The sequence below is a fragment of the Schistocerca nitens genome, chromosome 9 (assembly GCF_023898315.1).
Source record: "Schistocerca nitens isolate TAMUIC-IGC-003100 chromosome 9, iqSchNite1.1, whole genome shotgun sequence".
Taxonomy (NCBI): domain Eukaryota; kingdom Metazoa; phylum Arthropoda; class Insecta; order Orthoptera; family Acrididae; genus Schistocerca; species Schistocerca nitens.
In genome coordinates, this window is record NC_064622.1 from 290596616 (window position 1) to 290621936 (window position 25321).

Consider the following 25321-nt stretch of genomic DNA (forward strand, 5'->3'; position numbering starts at 1 on the left):
AGTGGTCAGTTTTTATATCTAAGACTGTAAATGTCCTGTGAATACGAACGTCCTATCTCTGGTTTTTCAAGGTGTTTTGTTTCTTCTGAAAATGAGTGTAATTCCACAGGTCTGGAGCAACCAAATGTGGCATACTGCTAAGAGGACCCTTTTGGGAGATGTCAACCACAGTAGAGTAACTGTTACTAATATGCAAACATTAAAAATGTTATCCGGTATTACGCTTCCTCCCGTCACTATAATTGATTGCCAGTTCTCAATGACCAATCTTAAGTACAATAAGGATTTACAAACCATATTAATATGTTAACCTAAAAAAACACAAGTCAATTTTTAATAAAAATATCATAAATAAAACTGTATTACAAAGTATACAGTTAACAAGGAAGCTTATGTCAGAGGCATACAGGTGTAGCTCAGAGGTGAGCATGAAGATTGGTAAAAAGATAAAATTACATGCATTACTGCATTTCAAAATAGTAAACAACAAAATAAACATAAGTTATTGTCATAATGGGAAAAAAAGAATCATATGAATTTGGTAGGTGTAAAGTCTCAATATCTATAGAGAGACAGAGCTATAACAATTACAGGCTAAAGAAACACAGTTTCACTAAAAACTGCACTCACTTACTCATTCATTCATTCATTCACGTTTAATGTTTCTTCAGGGAAGTGGTAAATGCCAAGTTATACACTAACAGCAAAACCATCACTTCTGGCTACTTCTGTAAAGATCAAAGCACGCAGCATTGATCTTTTTGACTAGGCTAACTTATCCACATGCTTGTGCTAACTCACTTTACTATCCATCTGACTGCCTAGGAATTTCACATATAGAGCCTCATCCAGTGTATGCCCACAGATCTCTACTGTAAGTCTTTATTACTTGTTTGGAATTGTATAGTAGGCTTTTGCAAAATTAAGAGTTAAGCTGTTCGCTGTGAATCAATTGTAAGCCTGTTCCATCATCCTTCAGATTGTTATGCATATGGTCTATTTGAGCCTTATACTTCTGTTGGCAGCAAATATCACAGGTTTTGAAGAGTCCTCCATTGTCCCAGATAAATCATTTATGTAAGCCAAGAACACAAGTTGGCTGAATGCTGAACCATGTAAGAACCATATACTGAATATCTGCCCATTCAAATTTAGTCTAATCACTGTCTTATCTTTTGCTAATGTTAGCCTACAGTATCTACTGTACATAGTTATAAATTGTAAGATATGACTTTCTGTGCTAAGGGAATGAATCCATTTAACATCACACCATTTTAGTTTCCCTGATAGATTTTATCAGCTACACAATCAAAGGCCTTCGCAATATCACAGAAAATGTTAATAGGGTAATTTCTCTTCTGTCAGGACTGAGTTTGCGTGGTCATAATCAGATTATTATATTGCTTCCTCAGTAAAGAAGCATTTACAGAAGCCAAATTGAAGTGCTGTTAAAATGTTATTCTCAGAGTTGGTTCAATATTCTGCTGTGCGCGACTTTCTCAAAAAATTTTGAGAGCACAGGAAGGAGGGTGAAGGATCTATAATTGGGGGGTTACTTGTTTCTCTCCACATTTAGAAATGGGTGTTGCTACTATATAATTTAATTTTATAAAATACACCTTGACTTACCAATAATACTTTTGTTAAACTACTCTCCTAGTCAGAAGAGTAACTGTTTTTCAAAGATTTATGGTTTTAGTGGTCTGTGTAATAATTTGTTTGCAAAACTGATGCATGGGGGTGGGATTTGCAATGCTTATCTAAATAACTCTAATTGCTCTGCTTTTGATGACCCATGTTTCATGTCTCTGTGTTATCAGCTACTGCCAGGGAAAATTACTGAATATAGTAGCCAATGATTTTAATTTAATATGATATGTTTCATAGCTACGGTGGCGGCGGCGGTGGCGGTGGTGGTGGTGGTGGTGGTAGTAGTGGTGGTGGTGGTGGTGGTGGTAGTAATAATAGTAGTAGTAGTAGTAGTAGTAGCTTTATTCAAATGAGTCACTCTTACAGGGATGCTAGCAGTGTTACTACAAGTTACCCCAAGTGAAATTCCCTGGTATTTCCCTGATTTCCAGAAAAGTTATAGCATTTTTCCCTGACAAATTTTGAGATATCAAGGGTAAGTAAAGACATAAGTTGACAAAAAATGTAAGGACTTTTGTATTCAACCAAAAATATTAAGTAGTAACATCCACCTCTTTTGTAATGATCTGTTTTTAGATGGAGAAAGGAAGCTAAATGGTATGTATGTTTCATTAAGACCACTGATGTTATTTTATTTCAATCAAACAAAACACATTTGATGACAAAAATATGCATTTCCTTGGAGTTGCAAGACATATTTAAAATACCTTCACTGATTTAAGAAATAACCTCAAAAAAACTAGGCCTCTTGAAAGAAGTGTGTAACAAGGGGAAGAGTTGTGTAAACCAACATGGTAGGTGACTGCCAATAAAATGTTGGTTTTACTATGTTCATTACTGTTGGTTATTACCCATTGTGTTATGTTCATCTTTTACAGATACTGTGTGATTTTCCTTTCAAGAAATACGCGAGTGCATAGCTTACAAACTGCCAGCGACTGCCACAAATATCTTCTATTCATTGTCCATACTTTCTAATATATAAACTACTTTCAAAGAGTCAAAAATGTGATAGAATACATAAAAGTCAATAAAATGCTGTACTGTACAATGTACTTGCAGTGAGACAGTCGCAATTCCTGAAATCCATCGCCCATGGCCTCTGGCCTCGCAAGGAGCACTGCAGTCCTGGATCCATGGATAAACCACGAACATCCACCACATTACAGCACACACAAACAGCCCCAGCCTGCATGCAGATCGGTGAGACTAGGTCTGATGGGCAGAGCCTTCACATTAGTGCAAAACAAAGGGCTTCAGATTGGCAGGCCCAATCATTTAGGAGATACCCACAGAAATTGCCTGCGGTTTTGGCCTGCCGTGGAAGTCCACTTGTGTGGCCAGCTATTCATGTGTCACAGACACCTTGTTGATGAAATGAGATCGTGATGATCAATCCATGCAACAGATAACTTGCACAAATACTCTGAGAATAAATACAGGGTTATTACAAATGATTGAAGCGATTTCACAGCTCTACAATAACTTTATTATTTGAGATATTTTCACAATGCTTTGCACACACATACAAAAACTCAAAAAGTTTTTTTAGGCATTCACAAATGTTCGATATGTGCCCCTTTAGTGATTCGGCAGACATCAAGCCGATAATCAAGTTCCTCCCACACTCGGCGCAGCATGTCCCCATCAATGATTTCAAAAGCATCGTTGATGCGAGCTCGCAGTTCTGGCACGTTTCTTGGTAGAGGAGGTTTAAACACTGAATCTTTCACATAACCCCACAGAAAGAAATCACATGGGGTTAAGTCGGGAGAGCGTGGAGGCCATGACATGAATTGCTGATCATGATCTCCACCACGACCGATCCATCGGTTTTCCAATCTCCTGTTTAAGAAATGCCCAACATCATGATGGAAGTGCGGTGGAGCACCATCCTGTTGAAAGATGAAGTCAGCACTGTCGGTCTCCAGTTGTGGCATGAGCCAATTTTCCAGCATGTCCAGATACACGTGTCCTGTAACATTTTTTCGCAGAAGAAAAAGGGGCAGTAAACTTTAAACCGTGAGATTGCACAAAACACGTTAACTTTTGGTGAACTGCGAATTTGCTGCACGAATGTGTGAGGATTCTCTACCACCCAGATTCACACATTGTGTCTGTTCACTTCACCATTAAGAAAAAATGTTGCTTCATCACTGAAAACAAGTTTCGCACTGAACGCATCCTCTTCCATGAGATGTTGCAACCGCGCTGAAAATTCAAAGCATTTGACTTTGTCATCAGGTGTCAGGGCTTGTAGCAATTGTAAACGGTAAGGCTTCTGCTTTAGCCTTTTCCGTAAGATTTTCCAAACCGTCGGCTGTGGTACGTTTAGCTCCCTGCTTGCTTTATTCGTTGACTTCCACGGGCTACGCGTGAAACTTGCCCACATGCATTCAACCGTTTCATCGCTCACTGCAGGCCAACCCGTTGATTTCCCCTTACAGAGGCAACCAGAAGCTTTAAACTGTGCATACCATCGCCAAATGGAGTTAGCAGTTGGTGGATCTTTGTTGAACTTCGTCCTGAAGTGTCGTCGCACTGTTATGACTGACTGATGTGAGTGCATTTCAAGCACGACATATGCTTTCTCGGCTCCTGTCGCCATTTTGTCTCACTGCGCTCTCGAGCGCTCTGGCGGCAGAAACCTGAAGTGCGGCTTCAGCCGAACAAAATTTTATGAGTTTTTCTACATATCTGTAGTGTGTCGTGACCATATGTCAATGAATGGAGCTACAGTGAATTTATGAAATCGCTTCAATCATTTGTAACAGCCCTGTACTGATGAGGATAGATAGCAACTCACAACAAAGATGATCACTGAGCCACAGACAGACACATGGAAAAGACAATCACACTCTTACAACTACATTTTTGGCAATAGACTTTGTCAGAAAACGAGCACACACAGACATTCGCACAATCACTCAGACACATCTCATGCACACATGACTGCCATCTCTGGCCGCTTCGTCAACAGTCTCTAAGAATCAGATCCAAGCAAACCACTCCTCACGCCTCCCTGCCTCTCCTCAGCAGATGTTAGGCTAGTGGCAAGAAGTGGGGGCAGAACTGACTGAAAACTGAAGGGAGTGGTAGAATGGGGAGAGGCAGTAAGAATGAGGGAGTATGGAAGCGGCACACATACTCAGCTGCACCCAGCCAGTGACAATGCATGACATCTCATTAAACAAACCATGTCATCTACTGAAACAAAAACAAGATTATTCCTGAGGGTTTTTTTTTTTCCAATTTCCCTTATTTCCCTGCCACGTTTGAAATTCCTGGTATTCCCTGATTTGCAGAAATTGTGACAATTCTAGCTAGGCATGTTGTGGTATTGTGAAGATGGGTATAAGAATTCACCCATCACCTTGTAGTAGAAACCATTCTGACATTTACCTGAAGCAATTTAGTAAAAAAAAAAAAAACCATCAGGGAGCCGAATATCATTTGCTTTAGTGTACTTATTCATTTCATGCCCAATAATTCTCTAAATAGTAAAGACATTTGAAATACTGTCTTTTGTGCCCTTTTAATTCTTTGTTAAAGTAGTCCCTCTGTATTACATAAAACTCCCTTTCCTGGCAAAGAACAATATGACCCCAGCTATTAGCTACCCTTTGTCTCACATTCTATCATTATTGTATCTGACTCATAGTAAAGGAAAACAGGATTCATAGTGTAGTAAGAATATTTTTAGAAAACAGTTAAATGCCTCATCTTCCTTGTCTGCATAACACTGATGTTTACATTAAAGATCTTGACTTTGTCAGAATACAGACAGTTGACAGTGAGATATGCACAGTTATACAAATTCTTTGTTTCAAGTGTTGCATAAAACAACAGCTGAGTAGTAGAAAAGCAAAAGGAGTGGCTCTTTCAAAGGAAGTATTTTTAACCCAGCACACAATATGGAGTAATCTACAAGTAATTCCCACAATTATCAGTATGAGCAGATCAACATTCATTTTCAGATCATGACTCTGTATCTTTAAACTATACAAGTAGGTTCTGTATTGATAATAGTAATATTCCTAAGCCCGTCCCAAAAGTTATAATCACCAGGCCTGTCACAGATGACAAAATTGTTCAGCTCTGTAAGTCCCTTGCTGAGAGAGACTGGTTCAACCAATGTCATGGTGACACAAGTTATAGTCTTAGTGCTGATTTGTCAGGGAAACTATTATTTGAGAGATTTTTTAAAACATTTCTGACACAATTTAATGACAATATCCCCATAAAGAAATGCAAATTAACTGACAAAGGCTTTACAAACAGGGCTACAAACAGACAAAATTCATGGTACACTAAACAATTATCAAGTATGAAAAACCAAGTTATGGTGTTGCACAATATATGTAGCAATCAGAAAACAGAACATGCCAGATTAGCCTATATAAAATGCAGGAATGAGTATAAAAAAGCCATCATGGAAGCCAAAAAAGCACATAATTTCAATACCATTGATAATTCCACAAATAAGTGCAAAGCTGCATGGAAATTAATAAATGGTGTTGCTAAAGATGTAAGAACCAAAAAAATTAATATAAGTCCCCAAAAATTCAATGATTTCTTTATTAAATCTGTTGAAAATGTAGGAAATACTATAATCAAACCTGATATCAGTTCATCAGAGTTACTTTCTAAAAATGTTTGCAGAACACCAACAGACACAGGTACGTTTATGTTCTCCGAGGTCTCACCTAGTCATGTCCTAAGCATTGTAAAACGGATGAAATCTTCAGACAGTGTAGATATATACGACATATCCTGTAATTTACTAAAGAAAGTAATAGACTATATTGTGTACCCCTTAACATTCTGTATAAATAAATGCATATCTGAAGGATATTTTGCCGAAGAACTCAAAGTGGCTAGGGTAATTCCAATATATAAAAAGGGAGATATGGACTCACCTTGCAGTTACAGACCAATCTCCATAGTCCCAGCTTTTTCTAAAATACTGGAATGTGTAATTTACCAACAGCTATCTGTCTATTTTGAAAAATTAGGAATAATTAGTGAATCTCAGTATGGTTTTAGGAAAAAGTTGTCTACTGTGGATGCTATAGACTTTGTAGTCAAATACTTACATCAAGTGTTTGAGGATAAGGGCTATGCTCAACTCACATTTTGTGATCTAAGCAAAGCTTTTGACTGTTTAAAGCATAAGCCACTCCTAGAAAAACTGGAATTCTATGGCATTAGACATAACAGCCTTAAATTAATAAAATCATATCTTCAGAATCGTAAGCAAGTTGTTTGTGTAGGGAGAGAAATGTCGAGTATAGAGCAAGTCAAGGTAGGTGTTCCGCAGGGATCTGTGCTGGGCCCCTTTTTGTTCCTGATAATGATAAATGATCTGCCGTCATTTATCAAGTCCACCACTGTGTTGTATGCAGATGATACAACATTTCTTAATGGTAGTGAGGATTTCAATAGCCTTAAAACTTGTGCAGCAAAGACAATTGACCAAGCATCCTATTGGTTCAAGGCAAATGGATTCCTGCTGAATGAAAACAAAACACAGCAGATGGTCTGTAGTCTTAGAGACAAGCTTCTGTCAGATGATCCAAGTTATGTCAAATTTTTGGGGGTATACATTGATGATAATTTATCTTGGGGTCAACATGTACAATATATTAGTGGTAAATTGTCTAGAGTTACTTACCTGTTAAGGCGACTTATGGATTGTGTTCCTGAAAAATATGTTAGAATATCCTATTTTTCATTCTTTCAGAGCATAATAACATATGGAATTATTTTGTGGGGGAACTCTAGCTGTGTACATGACATATTAATACTGCAAAAAAAAGCTATTAGGGTAATTACTGGTTCTGCATATAAGGCACACTGTAAACCATTGTTCTGTGAACAGAAAATCATGACTGTTATAAACTTGTACATATACTATGTTCTAATTTATACGAAGAAGAAATTACCAGAAACAAAAACCAGAGAAAATGTACACAGCCACAATACAAGAAGGAATAGGTGCCTCTATATTCCTTACCACAGGTTGTCAAAGTCACTCAACAGCTACGAAATCATGGGGTACAAATTATTTAATAAACTTCCTCAATCTGTTCAAGAATTACCTGAACAATTATTCAAACAAACAATTCATGACTGGCTAGTCCTCCACCCATTCTATGACATAAGAGAATTTATCAACTGTAATATAATACTATAATGTTAACAAGAAACCTGTGTTTCTTTCAAACTATTAATTGTATTTTTGTATGTATATGACGTTGTCTATTGCTGTAATGGCCGAATGACAATAAAATTATTATTTCTTTACTTTCTCAGACGTTAAGTCTGGTTGAGAATGGAAAGTGACGCGGACCTTGATCAAGCGTCACTTCCTATTAACTGTACGGTATGTGTTATATTGCATTTAGGAACTTTCGGGTGATTGAACATGTATCAATAATTACGGATTTCTGTAGTTGTATATATGTGTTTGGATGTAGCTGTATTGCATTGATGTACTGGTGGATATTGTGTGGTATGACTCCTGTAGTTGATACTATAATTGGTATAATGTCAACTTTATCCTGATGCCACATGTCCTTGACTTCCTCAGCCAGTTGGATGTATTTTTCAATTTTTTCTCCTGTTTTCTTTTGTATATTTGTTGTATTGGGTATGGATATTTCGATTAGTTGTGTTAATTTCTTCTTTTTATTGGTGAGTATGATGTCAGGTTTGTTATGTGGCGTTGTTTTATCTGTTATAATGGTTCTGTTCCAGTATAATTTGTATTCATCATTCTCCAGTACATTTTGTGGTGCATACTTGTATGTAGGAACTTGTTGTTTTATAAGTTTATGTTGTAAGGCAAGCTGTTGATGTATTATTTTTGCGACATTGTCATGTCTTCTGGGGTATTCTGTATTTGCTAGTATTGTACATCCGCTTGTGATGTGATCTACTGTTTCTATTTGTTGTTTACAAAGTCTGCATTTATCTGTTGTGGTATTGGGATCTTTAATAATATGCTTGCTGTAATACCTGGTGTTTATTGTTTGATCCTGTATTGCAATCATGAATCCTTCCGTCTCACTGTATATATTGCCTTTTCTTAGCCATGTGTTGGATGCGTCTTGATCGATGTGTGGCTGTGTTAGATGATACGGGTGCTTGCCATGAAGTGTTTTCTTTTTCCAATTTACTTTCTTCGTATCTGTTGATGTTATGTGGTCTAAAGGGTTGTAGAGGTGGTTATGAAATTGTAGTGGTGTAGCCGATGTATTTATATGAGTGATTGCTTTGTGTATTTTGCTAGTTTCTGCTCGTTCTATAAAGAATTTTCTTAAATTGTCTACCTGTCCATAATGTAGGTTTTTTATATCGATAAATCCCCTTCCTCCTTCCTTTCTGCTTAATGTGAATCTTTCTGTTGCTGAATGTATGTGATGTATTCTATATTTATGGCATTGTGATCGTGTAAATGTATTGAGTGCTTCTAGGTCTGTGTTACTCCATTTCACTACTCCAAATGAGTAGGTCAATATTGGTATGGCATAAGTATTTATAGCTTTGGTCTTGTTTCTTGCTGTCAATTCTGTTTTCAGTAGTTTTGTTAGTCTTTGTCTATATTTTTCTTTTAGTTCTTCTTTAATATTTGTATTATCTATTCCTATTTTTTGTCTGTATCCTAGATATTTATAGGCATCCGTTTTTTCCATCGCTTCTATGCAGTCGCTGTGGTTATCCAATATGTAATCTTCTTGTTTAGTGTGTTTTCCCTTGACTATGCTATTTTTCTTACATTTGTCTGTTCCAAAAGCCATACTTATATCATTGCTGAATACTTCTGTTATCTTTAGTAATTGGTTGAGTTGTTGATTTGTTGCTGCCAGTAGTTTTAGATCATCCATGTATAGCAAATGTGTGATTTTGTGTGGGTATGTTCCAGTAATATTGTATCCATAATTTGTATTATTTAGCATGTTGGATAGTGGGTTCAGAGCAAGGCAGAACCAGAAAGGACTTAATGAGTCTCCTTGGTATATTCCACGCTTAATCTGTATTGGCTGTGATGTGATATTATTTGAATTTGTTTGGATATTAAGTGTGGTTTTCCAATTTTTCATTACTATGTTTAGGAACTGTATCAATTTAGGATCTACTTTGTATATTTCCAATATTTGTAGTAACCATGAGTGGGGTACACTATCAAAAGCTTTTTGGTAATCAATGTATGCGTAGTGTAGCGACCTTTGTTTAGTTTTAGCTTGATATGTCACCTCTGCATCTATTATCAGTTGCTCTTTACATCCTCGTGCTCCTTTGCAACAGCCTTTTTGTTCTTCATTTATAATTTTGTTCTGTGTTGTATGCGTCATTAATTTCTGTTTAATGATTGAAGTTAATATTTTGTATATTGTTGGTAGGCATGTTATGGGGCGATATTTAGCTGGGTTCGCTGTGTCTGCTTGATCTTTAGGTTTCAGATAAGTTATTCCACGTGTAAGTGTATCAGGGAATGTGTATGGGTCTGCAATGTAACTGTTAAATAATTTAGTTAGATGTGAATGTGTTGAGGTGAACTTCTTTAACCAGAAATTTGCTATTTTATCATTTCCAGCGGCTTTCCAATTGTGAGTAGAATTAATTGCTTGGGTGACTTCATGTTGCAAAATTATCACTTCAGGCATTTGTGGTATCATCTTGTATGTGTCTGTTTCTGCTTGTATCCACCGTGCATGCCTGTTATGTTGTACCGGGTTAGACCATATGTTGCTCCAGAAGTGTTCCATGTCTGTTATGTTTGGTGGATTGTTTATTTTAATGTGTGTGTTATCTATTGTCTGGTAAATATTATTATTATTATTATTATTATTATTATTATTATTGGCTTGTCTGCCCTACTGCCACCTGCAGTCTACCACCTGTTCCAACATGTCTGCACGTATTGTGTGTCCCATGCATCCTCTGTGGCAAATTTACGCACTGTCCTGCTGCACTACCTGTGCTGGCTTATCTGCCTCCATTGTGATGTCTGCTGGTGGGAATACTAAACAAAGTTTTTGCAAAAATTATAAAGGTTAGTTGCTAATTTCCAAACTAATCAGTTATAGCTGCAACAGATCTAATAACTGTGAGGGCTAGTCAATACATAAAGGCATTTTTTTTCTGTCCCACAGGTTAACAATACAGACTCAACAGTGATATTCCTGAACCCCCATGTTGTTCTTGTGCATCAACAACATTGATTCAGTAAAAAGCCCTATTTGTAGCATTTTCAGAGCAATTTATTATGAGAGCCAAAATTTCTGTATGCATCAAGGAATCAATGAGGGGAATAAATAGTAAAGGCACTAAAGCTGTTGAAATTATTTGCAGAATGCAGCTGCAGTATTGTCATGTTTGTCTCAGTGAACAAAAACTTTAGAAGTGGATACATCACTGTAAACGTGACCATGTCCATAACAAAGAGCATTCAGATAAGACGCCCACTTTGAAAATGGGCAGGAATGTTTTGCATAGATGAGTGAATCATTCATGATGATTGTCACGCCAGACTTGTGAATTAGTTGAGCACAAGCCACAGTCAAGCATTTGCAATCATCCATGAATCTTTAAATTATTGTAAATTTTGTGTTTATTGCATACTAAATCAGCTGACAGAGAAATATACACAGAAATAATTGTAAATGTCAAATCACATTTAAGGTGTTTTGAAGAGGAAGTAGAAGACTTTCTCAATCACATAGTAACTGTTAATGAGGGGTGGATCTGTCACTATGAAGCACAGAGTAAGCTGCAGAAACATTCGTCTTTGTGTACAACAAAAGAAGTTCAGAAGTCAAGTTTCTGCAGAAAGTGTTATGTGACATGACAGGTCATCTGCTGATTCATTAGACTCCACAAGGTCAATCAGTGAACAGTGAAAGCTACTGTAAGATCTGAAGACCAAAATCAAAATGAAGAGAAGTGGGGAGTTTCTCAGAAGGTGTGGTTTTCCTCAAAAATGACCACCCTCATACAGCTGGGAAAACAATACATCATATTTAAAGTCTTGGTTTTGAGAAGCTGGAGCACCCATTGTATGTTTCTCACTTAGTTCTGAGTAATTCCCACATTTTTGGTCTGATGAAAGAATATCTACATGACCACAAGTTTTTGTAAGATAATGAGGCTGTGAGGTGGGTGCAGGAATGAATGTGCATGATGCTGCAACATTTTTTACAGGGTGGAATTAAGAAACGTATTAAGAGATGGATCAAGTGCAAATAAGCTGAGGGAGATTCTGTAGAGGAATGATACTACTTACAATGCTGTTTTGCCAGTAACAATATTCACGTTTAAAAATGACCAAATAGCATTTACTTTTTACCTTACCCTCATGCATTCAGGTTAATGGTAGTTATTAGTATAGCACATAAATCCAGTTCATATGAATGTTCCCCCAACTATTGATGTTATTGGTTTCTTCCAAATTCCCCACAAGTCTGCTTCATGAAAGGATCTACAGAAAATGGTGCAGGTGTGTGCTCACTCTTCCCTTTCAAGGAAAGAGTCTCTGGTTTGAACTTTCAGTTCTGCCTACTTACAATTACTGGGTTACACATGAATATTTTCACAATCTGAAAACATCATCTGAGAAAAGTAACTTTCCAAAATTAAGAGGGTGTTACCTTTGTGTTGATGCATTGCACATAGGGCTGGAGACTGCATCCTCCATTATTTTGCTCACATTCATTAATGTCCAGACAGTAAAACCCATTTCCAGCGTACCCTGAAACGACCATTACAGTGATAACTTCCTAAAAAAACAACACAGAATACAAAATAACATATTCATAAACTCATATAGTGAAAACTAGAACAGCTCAAAAAACTTACTTTAGTTTGTCACCCTGATAGCAACATTGATTAAAATGAGTTCCTTTACATAATTAACATAAGAAAACACTATTTCACTAATTATTAATTAGAAACTTTCCTCCAGAAATGGTAAATCAGTAACAAAGTTGCCCTTTAATTGTGGAGTTAAAATGTGGAAGACTGAGACAATATTAAATTTCTATACTTAAAAATATACTGTCATCATTTCATTTACACCTTTTATTTTCTTTGTGATTAGGCTTGCATAAGAGCTACTGTCTGTCGAAAGGCCATATTTCACTACTACTGTTGGTTGTTCCCTTGATTTGAGGAGTGATACATTGTCACTGTTAGTTAGACCTGTTTTTGCAATTTAAGTTCACAATCTAACGTGTGTGTGTGTGTGTGTGTGTGTGTGTGTGTGTGTATGTGTGTGTGTGCGCGCGCGTGCATGTGGACACACTTTCATGCATTCCAGGGACAGAGGGAGGGAGGCAGTAGAGAGAGAGAAAGAGAAACAGAACAGTGTGGAACTGTGCATTAGCGTTAGTTAACTAAGATGGTAATGAAGTGGCATAGCCTACATGTTGGCACAGAAGTATCTGTGATTGGATTATTAGCATTACTCCAAACTTAGTTCCTAAGGAGCCATCATAGTGGAAACTTGAAAGATATCCCAACAAGACTCAAAAGAATAATGTCAGTAGATAAGTGAGTTTCAACACAACTGAATAACTGGTCTTGGAAAGATGGGTTCATCATACCATAACATTTTGATTGAATTATGGCACAATACAAATTACATGAATAGAAACTGGCCATGTAAGTCTTTTGTAACATCATGTAATGAAACCCGTACAGTCAACATCTATCAGATTGTTAAGTATTACAGGTAGTTGATTTTTGTAGTAGCAAATTATGACACACATTTTCAATTTTCTTGCATTCCTGGAATAAAACAGATAACACAAGTAACTAGCAGGTGAAGCAAGTGTGAGGCAGTTTAGTAAGTATTCCAGGACCTCATTCTAAACTTGTAATTAGTTATTGCACAAATCAAATATTACACTTCTGATATTGCTAATTATATTTTAAATTCTTGGCTGCTCCACAAACCTGTTGGGCAAGATCCACAATGAAATGACCCAGGCACATTAATACATGGTACAGGTGGATCTCTGGAACACACCAAACTATTACTTGAACACTCATCAACATCTTGGGTACATGAAATTCCATTCCCTTTAGTCCAGCCCTGTTAAAAAAAAAATTACGAATATTAGCACAATTGTTTCTCAATTGTTTAATTCAATTTATCTTAAATCATTTTTACTTTCATTAAGGGCAAATGCTATCACCATATCAAGTCACCAAAACTAGTCCCACTGAGTGTCAAAAATGAATCATGAGTAGCATTATTGTACCCACTCACACTGATTCCTCAGTCTGAGCTTCACTTCTGCCATCACTTAGCTGGCCGAAAGATTTGACTGAAGATTTTCCCACTTTCACCAATATCAAATTACAAATTATGAATAAAAAATTAAACTAAACCATATTTTTCTACAAGGTAGTCAATATAACCATTACACATGACTAAACTATTAAGGGATTTGGAACAGACATATGATACTTTTGCTTTTGGGTTCCATTGTTTGATAGACCGTCGGATGATAATTCAGATCACATTCAGGGTCTCAGCCGTGACTATGTATTTTTTTTTTTTTTTTTAAATATTGAGAAGCGAAGTATTCATTACGAAACGGCATAAATACTAAACTTGGGAAAAACAGCTATGAAGTTCGGCTCTAAGAGTATCGTACCGGAAACCTTATTTCACCAAGTTCTCGTGATGATGTGTAGGAAACCGGGGATTCCCTCACACACGTAGCTTCTTTATCATAAGTGAAAGTCGACAGGCATCGGGCTGCTACGGAGTGTGTATACTCTTTGTCAACCTTAGCCACATCACAAATCGTGCGTCGTAGCTATCGTGCAAATGGTGTTGAATCGTGTGAGGTGCTGCGTGTGGTGGTTACTACCATTATTCAGGGAAAAAAATGAGTGAAGAGGTCTTATAGCGCCTCGCCATCAAGTTTCGTTGCACTTTAGTGATGCATAATTCATTATATGTTCGTGTCTAAGCTATAAGATGTTCGCCTTGGGAGAAGCGTGGCCGGACTTGTCCTAGAAGTCACAAAATGTGTTCAAGAGGCGGTAACAACCTACGCGAACGACTGCCTTATGATATGATTTCCCAACGAGTTATCAATTTTTTTTTAAACCTGGAGCTGGCAAACAACGGTTTTGACGCTGCGTTAATCTCTTGGGACAAGTAATAATATCTCCTACATCTCGCGCCTCAGCTGCAGGAAACTATTGGCTATTACTTTAATTATTATCATTTTAATAGAATTTTATCGTTATTTATTTATAGTTCAGTTAAGGATCTGCGTAATTTTTATACAGAAAAATTGCCTCTGGCTTCCTCTGACGAACATTTTATAAAAATTTGAATATCGTTGAACGAAAGAAATGTATTTGCGGTTAAGGGGACAAATAAAATCTGGTGAGATAGAAAACGACGCCTCAACTAAATTATTCACTATTTATCTACCTCTTTTCATGTTTAGTGGTTAGTAACTACACCCGTGAAATATAGGTAATATAAAATATTTTAAGTCATGTTCCAATAGTTGACAAACAAATAAAGACAGGGCACCAAATTTCGGATGCGAAACGTTTTGTGAGTTAATTTATATTATGTAAAGTATTTGTAATGATATGTACTATTCCATGTTATGTAAGATCCGTTTTATGTTCTACAGCCGCAAATACATATACTGTGATTAGGGCAGAACAGCCGAAAAGCATAACGTAGGAACTAAAACGGATAAACCACATATACAGCAGAGAACGACCCCTGCAAAAGCATGCAATTGATGCTTGCTTATCTATCACAGGAACGCAGCCAGAGGGTGGGGGTCCTGCCCGCCTCTGTCACCCAAATCAAGTTGGTGTGTAGTGTAATTGAAAGTCATGTGATAGTGCATAAATGCACGCATGATATGAGATTTAATTTCGCATGGAAGTACTAGGTTCAGTTATGACAGCATTGCAAGAGCGTAAACAGATTTTAGACGAAAGGACGAGGGCGCGGGCGTGTAGTCGGCTCAGACGAATTCAGTCAGACCACTGAAAAACTCTTTTTAGATACGAAGGAACTATAGGCTGTGCTATCACCAGGTAGGTACTCCTGCCGCCCTCCACGAAACCCTCTCCCCATCATTCCGTATTGGGACTGGTTTTCATAATTGAGTACCGGCCAGGTGACCACATTGAGCGACATCTCGCCACATGGACTGCTAATGATAGAATTTGGAGCAATTTTTTTAAATAACTGCAACCACCGATGTTTGGACGATATTTCTGTTGATCAACACGATATTTGGGCGAGACAATTGAATCCAAGAGTATTTTTATGCCCTAATCTTAATGTAATGTTATTTTTCATGTTTTTATCGCTCCGCTGTTGTGTAGTGTTAGCTGAAGAGTCTGGTAGAACTCTGGGGTTATAATGATTCAGTATTTCACAAGTTTGTATTACGATACATTGTGAAATTTCGAACATTCGCGAGTACCGTGGTTGACGAGTGTTTTGGATATGTAATTTAATTCTTAAGCACGAATGGTCACAAGTAGTTGATCTCGGAAAAATTAGGACTGAGCAATAGTGGGTAGTGCTGCTATCGATATATCGATAGCATTGTTGGTTGCAATATCTAGATGTGCTTTGTTGGTGCTGCACGTTTTGCCGGTTTTGGTCAAGATAAAGTTACGCTGCAGTTTGCACAGAATCAGCTAAGAGAGAAATCTGTGCAATACCCACGTTTATTTGTAAATAAAAGCCGACTTACGAATTTTGCTTAGTAGGAGACGGTTTGTAAACTATCGTGCAGCAATCTTGAAGCTTTAGATTCGCATATTTTACTGTGTGCGTCGCTTGTTCTGCATAATCTTAAATTGACTGTATCAATACCCGTTTGTATTGCAATACATTGTGAAATTTCAAACATTCGCGAGTACTGTGGTTGACGAGTGTTTTGGATATATAATTTAATTCGTAAGCACGAATGGTCACAGGTTTGTTTAATCCATGGGAGGGTGTCGCAGAGATACTGAAGGAACTGCACTGACAAACTCTTGAATACAGACATAAGCTATCCTGAGAAAGTCCATTAACAAAGTTTCAAGAACCGGCTTTGACTTATTACTGTAGGAATATTCTACAACCTAGTATGTATCACTCACTTTGGAATCGTCAGTGGAACAGGAAGAAACCCTAATAACCGGCACAATGGGACGCACTCTTGTCACGCACCTCACGGTAGTGAGTGTATGTTCTGTTGTTGTGATGCATTTTATTTTAAAACAATGTGCAACAACCAGTTTTTCCGAATTCTCCAACGACTGGGGTAGACCTGCACATTGAGGCGCTGAGCTATCAACCACTGGATTTGGGAGACGAAGTGGTTCGAATCCACCCGCCAGCACTCTTGAAAATGGGTTTCCGTGGTTTCCCAGTTTCAGCTTTATGCAAATGCCGGTTTTGGTTCCTTACTATAGGCCACAACTAATTCGTTCCGTATTTCTTTCTTTCCTGACAGATTCCAGTGCTCTTAAAGATGTAACTTCATTGCTTAAATGAAAAGAACTGCATCAAAGGGAAACAGGGTATCTCTTTGGAGACTCCCAGCAATAAAAGCCACACGATAAATCAGTATGCTTACAACAGCATGCGCTACTTAGTATGTACCATAACTCCAAGCATAAAAACAGAATTTTTCCATGGCTTGTACCGCTGGTCCCACTGGCGGTAGAATGGTGGGGTCAAGTGTTTTGCATAGCCCTTGGACTAGGGACCAGTTGTATGTCTAACAGAAGGATCGTCTGTGTCCCTATCCTACAGTATAGGGTCAAAATATAAATATTACACACTTATCCCTTCTTAGGCAAATGGAACACATTAGTTGGTCCTTTTTGCATTTGATGTGGTCTATGGTGGGCCTTAAGTGGTTTATGTAGGTACCATTAGCTCAAGGACGGTTCCTTACAAAACCAAAAAAACCAGTGGTGACGTGTACTTTATGTTCTTAGCCAAATAATTATCCACATCCTCATTTAAAGAAGACAAACGCTACAGAATAGTTAACAGGTTATGGGTCCAGAGCACTCTGTGGCAAGCGTGTTTAAAAATTCGAAGTGAAAACGAACATTAAGTGACGGAACTGAGTAAAACGACGTATTTTAACATTCTAAAACAGCCGACGACGAAGAAAACAGTACATAATGACGGAACCATCTGTGAAAATTGATCGCCTGTGCAGCAGTATCTTTTTTGCATGGTCTATCCGTGTTCGTTCACTGAAACAGCATCATGATGCATGGATTGCCATAGAACCCAGTTCTGGAATGCGTTATGATCAGTTGGATGCGGAAAAAAGGAAGAAAAATGAAATGGCCTTGTCCATCATTCTGATGCTAGTCGACGACTGCTACCTAGAAACAATTGGTTCTCTGAAATTAGTAAAGGAAGCATGGGAGAAGCTCGAAAAGATTAACTGCAACAACGGCCTACTCAACACTATATCCAAGATGAGAGACTTAGTAAATATCAAGAAAGATGATGATATGACTATGGATGAATATGTGACGAAAATCCTTGCTGCCAACAGAGTAGTGAAGCAAGGGGGTTTCAACTTTGATGATAAGACAGTTGCAGGCTTCATGCTTCTCAGACCACCTTTGGAGAATTATGAAGGCCTCATTAGAAGTCTAGAAAGAGACGAAGACAGATTAACTACAGAAATTGTCATCAACAGATTAGAATTAGAAGAGAAGCGTCTGGAACCAGATTTAAAGTCAACTAAGTGCCAAGAAGAAGCCAAAGCATATGCAGCAGTATGCATAAATGAGAAAAACAAGTTTTTCCAAAGCCAGGACAGATACAAGCAAAACCAAAGAGGTGAGAAGAACACATCCAACAGAAACAGACTCTGTATTTCCTGTGGTGAAGCAGACCACATCGCCAGGGAGTGTCCACATTTCCAAGGAAAACAAGTGGGGCTCCACCAAGCAAACAGAATTATACCAAGAAATCAGCATACAGGGCAAATGGATGCAAGCTCAACAGATTTAAAAACGTTCCAAACAGTCAAGGTCCATCGAGTGCAACTGAAAAAGAATATGAAGAAATAGTGGCTATGACAGTGACCAAATGTGGAGAAGGTGCTGATGAAAAGGTGTGGGTTTTGGATTCAGGAGCATTACATCATATGACTAGTCACCAAGAGATACTACAGGACTTAGAGATGGGTGTCTTTGGGGAAGTGAAACTGGCTGATGGGAAAGTTGCTGAAGTGACTGGTAAGGGGACAGTTATCATGAAAGCAGCAGAATCATGTGGTGGTAAGACAATCCAATTAACAGTAGTGCTTTTGTTGAAAGATCTGGATGGGAACTTGTGGCTTGTCAAACAGATGGACAAAAAAGGGATGTGTATCAGATTCAAAAATTGTGATGTTAGTGTGTCTGTTGATGAGAAGGAAGCGTTGAGAGGAAGATCATCAAACAATAATGTATATTTAGTGCAATGTGAATATTACAAAGTGAACAACAGTACATTGATGCCACACAGTGACAAAACACATCAACAAATTGAAAATGAAGCAACAGCCAGAAGGGCAGAAGTTTTGTGGCACCAAAGACTTGGACACAGAGAAGCCTTACCCGAAGTATGTGGAGCCACAAACTACAAGGAAAAGCGAGATATTTGTGTGCAAGGAAAAATGAAAAGACAGCCTTTCAAACCGAGCCAAACTACTACTGATAATATTCTAGAACTAGTACATACCGATGTAGGTTACATTAGGCAGACCTCCCTGGGTGGAGCACATTATTATGTTATTTACCTGGATGATCACTCAAGGTACTCGGTAGTGAAAGTGCTAAAGCAGAAAAGTGATGTCTTTGAGTCTTTTGTGGAATTTAAGGGACGTGCGGAATGCAAGTCAGGGAGGAAACTGCAAAGCTTCCAATCAGACACTGGGACTCAGTACATCAACAGCAAATTTGAAGAGTTGTTCAAGGAAGAGGGCATACTATATAAACCACATAAGGCCCACTATAGACCACATCAAATGAAAGAGGACCAACTGATGTGCTCCATTTGCCTAAGAAGGGGTAAGTGTGTAATATTTATATCATGACCCTATACTGTAGGATAGGGACACAGACGATCCTTCTGTGGATATATAACTGGTCCCTAGTCCAAGGGTTATGCCAAACACATGACCCTACCATTCTACTGCCAGTGGAACCAGAAGTACAAGCCATGGAAAAATTCTGTTTTTATGCTTGTTATGGTACATACTAAGTATGCTCTTGCAATGCTGTATCGGAAAAGCACAGTTTACTCTCCTCCATCCAATGGAGAAGCAGAGCGCCTGAATCAAACACTTTTATCCATTGTGAGGTGTCTACTATTTCAGAGTGGTTTTCCCAATACCATTTGGGGGGAGGCTCTAATGTTGTCCTCCCATATCTGAAATAGATGCCCCACAAGATCCTGTATGAAGTATGGAAGAAGAAAAAACTAATTAAGGATGATTTGGGAACACTCAGAGTGTTTGGCTGCAGAGCTTGGACAAGCACATTGACATCTGACAAACTCGGAGAATGAGCAGAAGAATGTGTTTACCTTGGAGTGGAGGCAGGATCTAAAGGATATCGTCTGTGGAGCCTTGGACAGAGAAAAATACTTTTGAGAAGAGATGTCATCTTTGATGAGAGAATATTCCCACTGAAGGCTACAGTAAACAAAGAACTGTCTCTTCCAGGGGAAGTAAACCTGAGGCAGATGACAACAGCTGAGCCACAAAGCAATGCAGTGACAGCAGATGACACCAGTATTGTGCGACTGGGTTTCCCGGATCCATCAATAGATGATGACAACACACCGCTGAGGAATGCAGGACCAGTAACAGAAGATCCAGTCGATTCAATAGCTGTTCGAGGAGATGGGGGCTAATCCAGTGGTAGAGAAGAAGAGAGGTATGACACAGAAAACGATGTAGTTCCTGGCAGTGAAGATAGTGATGTGTGTGATGAATGTGATACAGTGTTGCAAAGTAGAATCTCAAGTGCACATAGTGAAGTAGGGTTACAACGGTCTTCACGCCTAGTGAAACCAAAAATGTGTGGTTCGTGTCTCTCTGCAAGCTTTTTTGCTGCTTTGTGTCAGGTGAATCCTTCTGATCCAATATCAGTAGAAGAAGCTTTAGCTTCAATTCACAGGGACGAATGGTATAAAGCCGTGGAGTCAGAGGTGAGTAGCCTAAAACTTCACAACACAAGGCAACTTGTTGACCGATCAAAAGCTGACCACGTATAAAGCCATGGAGTCAGAGGTGAGTAGCCTAAAACTTCACAACACATGGCAACTTGTTGACCAATCAAAAGCTGACCACGTATAAAGCCATGGAGTCAGAGGTGAGTAGCCTAAAACTTCACAACACATGGCAACTTGTTGACCGATCAAAAGCTGACCATGTTACAGGAACTAAGTGGGTATTCTCAACGAAGAGAAACGGAGAGGGTAATATTATTATATTCAAAGCGAGGTTAGTAGCTCTGGGCTATAGTCAGATATCTGGATTTGATTATTGGGAAAGCTATAGCCCAGTGAGGAGACGAAGTAGCCTGAGGATCCTGTTAGCAATAGCAGTATTAAGGGGATGAAAAATAAAACATATTGAGGTGGAAACTGCTTTTCTGAATAGCCCCATAAGTGGCACTGTTTACATGGAGCAACCAAGATTGTTTCGTGTGGGGAATAAAGTGTGTTTATTAAATAAGAGTTTGTATGGGCTTCACCTGGCAGGTAAAGATTGGAATGATTTCTTCTGCTCTGTGATGAAAAAAGTAGGTTTTGAACAATGTGAAAAGGATCCCTGTGTATTCTTCTCTAGAAATTTAATTATTGGAGTTCATGTTGACGATGTAGCTGCAATTGGTGAAGAAAAAATGATTACGACATTCATTAAGTGTTTGAGATCTCATATTATCATTAAAGAAATGAGTGACAGCTTGCTGATTTGGGTCTTGAAATAGAACAGTCTCAAGGGCAGGTGAAATTAAATCAGACAGGTTACATTCAACAGATGGTAAAAGAATTTAAAATGCATGACTGCAAGGGCATATCTACACAATGTAATGACAACCGGTTTAGTGAAGATGATAATGACGGGCCAATTGACCAGAAATTGTACCAAAAGGCAGTAGGTTGCTTGCTGTACATATCTACATGTACTCGACCTGATATTGCTTTTATTGCAGGGAGATTGAGTCAGTTCAATTCTAAACCTTGTATTTCTCATTGGGTCAGGGTAAAAACAGTATCTCGGTACATGCAGCAAACTAAAGAATTGAGTTTGTGTTTCCGTGCTGATTGCTGTGAAAGTACTGCATTCAGTGATGCTGATTGGGCAAATGACCCAGGTGACAGTAAAGCTGTGTCAGGCTACACAATTTTGTTAGCTGGAGCAGCAATCAGCTGGAAAAGTAAAAAACAATCAACTGTGGCAACTTCCACAGTTGAAGCTGAGTACATTGCCATGTTTGAGACATGTAAGGTGGTGGAACGGTTTATTGATTTTTTAAAGGAGCTAAAGTGTTCTGAATTTGTTAGACTGCCCCTGCAGGTCAATGCTGCCAACACAGGTGCATTTGAAATTACCAAAAAGAAAGGTGTTTCAGAGAGAACCAAGCATTTCAGGGTCCGCCACCATAAAGTCAGACAAACTGTCTTTGATGGTTTTCTTAAGTTTAAGTATGTGTCAACTAATGATAATGCAGTTGACATTGTAACTAAAGGACTAAGCAGCATTAAAACTGATAAATTCAGAGACGTGTTAGGATTAAAATGAGTATTGTTTACTATTGGAATTTGTTATGTATTATTGTCTCATTTGTGTTCCTATGTTTGGTACTGGAATTTGTGATGATTTTATTGTCGCATTTGTGATCTTAATTTCAGTGTCTCATCTGTGTTCCTATGTTTGGTACTGAAATTTGTGATGGTTTTATTCTCATTTGTGATCTTAATTTCAATGTCTCATCTGTGTCCCTATGTGTAATAATGGAAGTTGTATTCTTATGTTCAATATCAGAAATGGTGAATTTTTTGATACTGGAGAGTAACAGGATGAGAATACTTACTAAACTGCGCTCTTTGATGCTCACCGTGGGGAAGAGTTGTAATTCAATTGATCTACTTCGGTGAGACATCAGTTTGAATACAGCGCCATTTCCAGAGGGCTTGTACCTTCTGTTTTGTCTTATTGTATGGGTGATCTTTGGAGAGGAGTTTGTGCCAAGTTGAGGTATTAAGCAGAACAAAAATGTGATGGCTTTTTGTGTTCTGTAGACTGTGTGTTGTGTAGAATAAAATAGAACACGTGGTTTAATACATGAGTAAACAGTGACGATGTGTACTTTATGTTCTTAGTCAAATAATTATCCTAATCCTCATTTAAAGAAGACAAGCGCTACAGAAAAGTTAACACTTTTGTTCACATAAAATTAAATTTTACATTAGTAAACTATCCAAATTTTAAATTATCTATACTGTTCTTATCGTAAGAGTGGCGTGCCCTGCTGTAGCAGAGAAAGGAAGGCAACCAGCGGAAAAATGTTCCTGGCAGACCATAAAAAAGGTGAATATGCTCATGTTTAAAAGACTCTGACTGAAAAGTTGTGGTACCAGTAGGCTCATTCTATTTTCCTCAGTACTTTAAAATGTATTCCAAACGTTTGCTTTGCGAATATACTAGCCCTTTTTTATGCTGAATGAGGAGGAGACAGTGGCAATGGAAGAGAGTTGGAGAAGTAGTAACTACTGGTAGTAAACAGTGGTTGTGGTATAGGAAGAAAGAAGGAGATGATGGCAGAGTGAGAAGAACAGAAGGATACAGTGGCAGTGGAACATATTAGACAGTGACAAGATAGAGCTAGGAAAAGAGTGAAGGAGACAGCGCCAGTGGGAAAGGAATAAAGAAATGGAGAAATTGGAAATGGGTGAGAGACAGTGGTAACGAGAGACAGGGTCTATGACAATGACAGTTTTTTGAAGAGCAGCAAAATTCACCTTTTTGGCTCTGATAGGAGCATTTTTCCAATGGTAAATAATTATCCAAATTCCTCTCATTTAGGCTGATGCATTTATCTGCAGAAGATTATCTTTCTCCACTGGAAGAAGTGACAGATGAATATTTAAATGAGAAAATTTGGGAAAGTGTAAGGCTGAATATTTTCAGATCCTCTGTATTTTCACCACCAAAAACTGTTGTAGCTCCTCTGTCGAACCCAACAATATCAGATCTGTTTATTCTAAAAAACCTATGGCTAATAATCATCATCTCCAGAAATTCTCGATCGTTGATTCCTGATCACTTCCTTAGTTCAAATCGAAATTGAAAGAACAAGGGTGTAAAATAACCTTGGAGACTGATGGGAGATAGAGCATGACTGCTTCTCAGGGGTTTGCCAAAATACAGCACTTCAAAGTAAAGAAATTGTAACTCTGCTTGGTGAAAACTCGATGACCATTATTGAAAAAAATGGTTTATCATTCTTTATGGAAATTTCATATGTTATGGACCAAAATTGAGAAAATGTGCTGTTATGCTCCCAATGTGTAATATTATGCATTTAACGCAGGAACAGATGACTAATATCCAGGATTACAATGTAAAAATGTCATATTAAGTATAAAAAAGTCTAAATATGTATGAATTCGTTTCCTATAATGTCAAAATAAGCAAACATGCACGAGAAACCCTGAATCTTGCAATGCCATCACACAAATGGTACTGATTTGTGTAAAGTGATGAATGCATGGTTAGCCACATCTGTTCACAAGCCAATTTCAGAAGTCAGGAGGGGGGTTACAGTGAACTTCATATTAGAATTTGAGCTGTGTTTTGATAGCAAAGAGGTAATATATTAGAACAATTATCTACTTGTCAATAGAGTGTAGTTATCATGTTGCCGACTAAAGAAATATTTAATTGTGCATTTGGGTATTTCTTACATATTGTTGAGAGTGTAAGTTACACTGTTTTAAGAAAAGCTGTTCTTGCTTAATTTATAGACCAAATGCTATTTGCATGAATCCTCCCAAAAGCAAATTGTGTACATATAACTAAATAAATATGTTTTCAGGATAAATGAAAAACATGACCCGTTTTAAGGTCCTCTTTAACAAGCTGGAACCCTTTTCACAAAATCCTTTCTACGTCCTTGTCTGTTGTAGTATAAGCTTTAGTAGCTTACCAGGTGTCATTGATTAAACAGCTTCAAACGTTTGATTACCTCACAAATGAGTTATTATGTTGACTTTAAATATGTAAGAGAAGAAAAGTTTAGGAAAGGTTTGCAATTATGCTTAAACTTTGTTGGAGGTACAAAATACATGCATTATGAAAAACAGGATGAATGAAGTCTGGGTAATTTGAGCTCCATTTAAAGCAAAAGCTAGGTTCTCATGCAATCAATGTTTATGATGTCATATCTCTTGAACTATGCGTCAAACAACGATATAATTTTGCAGGTGCATTCAGTGATATGTGTAGATTCTGTCGGCAAAGTGTGTTGCGAATAAAGTTGGTACAAAAGAAGTACTAAATTAAAAGTTTTTATGTAAAAGTTTTATTGCACATCATTTCAAACAAAAGGCAGTGTTTCACACATCTAAATGTTTGTGTCATTA

General features: G+C 37.9%; 1 protein-coding gene across 1 annotated transcript in view; it reads right to left on the reverse strand.

The window, feature by feature from the left end:
• The window catches only part of LOC126204186 (cubilin-like), a 1516445-nt gene that overhangs the window by 1315044 nt on the left and 176080 nt on the right, over positions 1-25321 (reverse strand). Inside the window, exons 9-10 of the mRNA XM_049938590.1 lie at positions 13609-13747; positions 12303-12403 (exon numbers count right to left, since the gene is read on the reverse strand). Coding sequence (XP_049794547.1) covers positions 12303-12403; positions 13609-13747 — 240 coding nt within the window. The remainder of the gene's footprint in view (positions 1-12302; positions 12404-13608; positions 13748-25321) is intronic.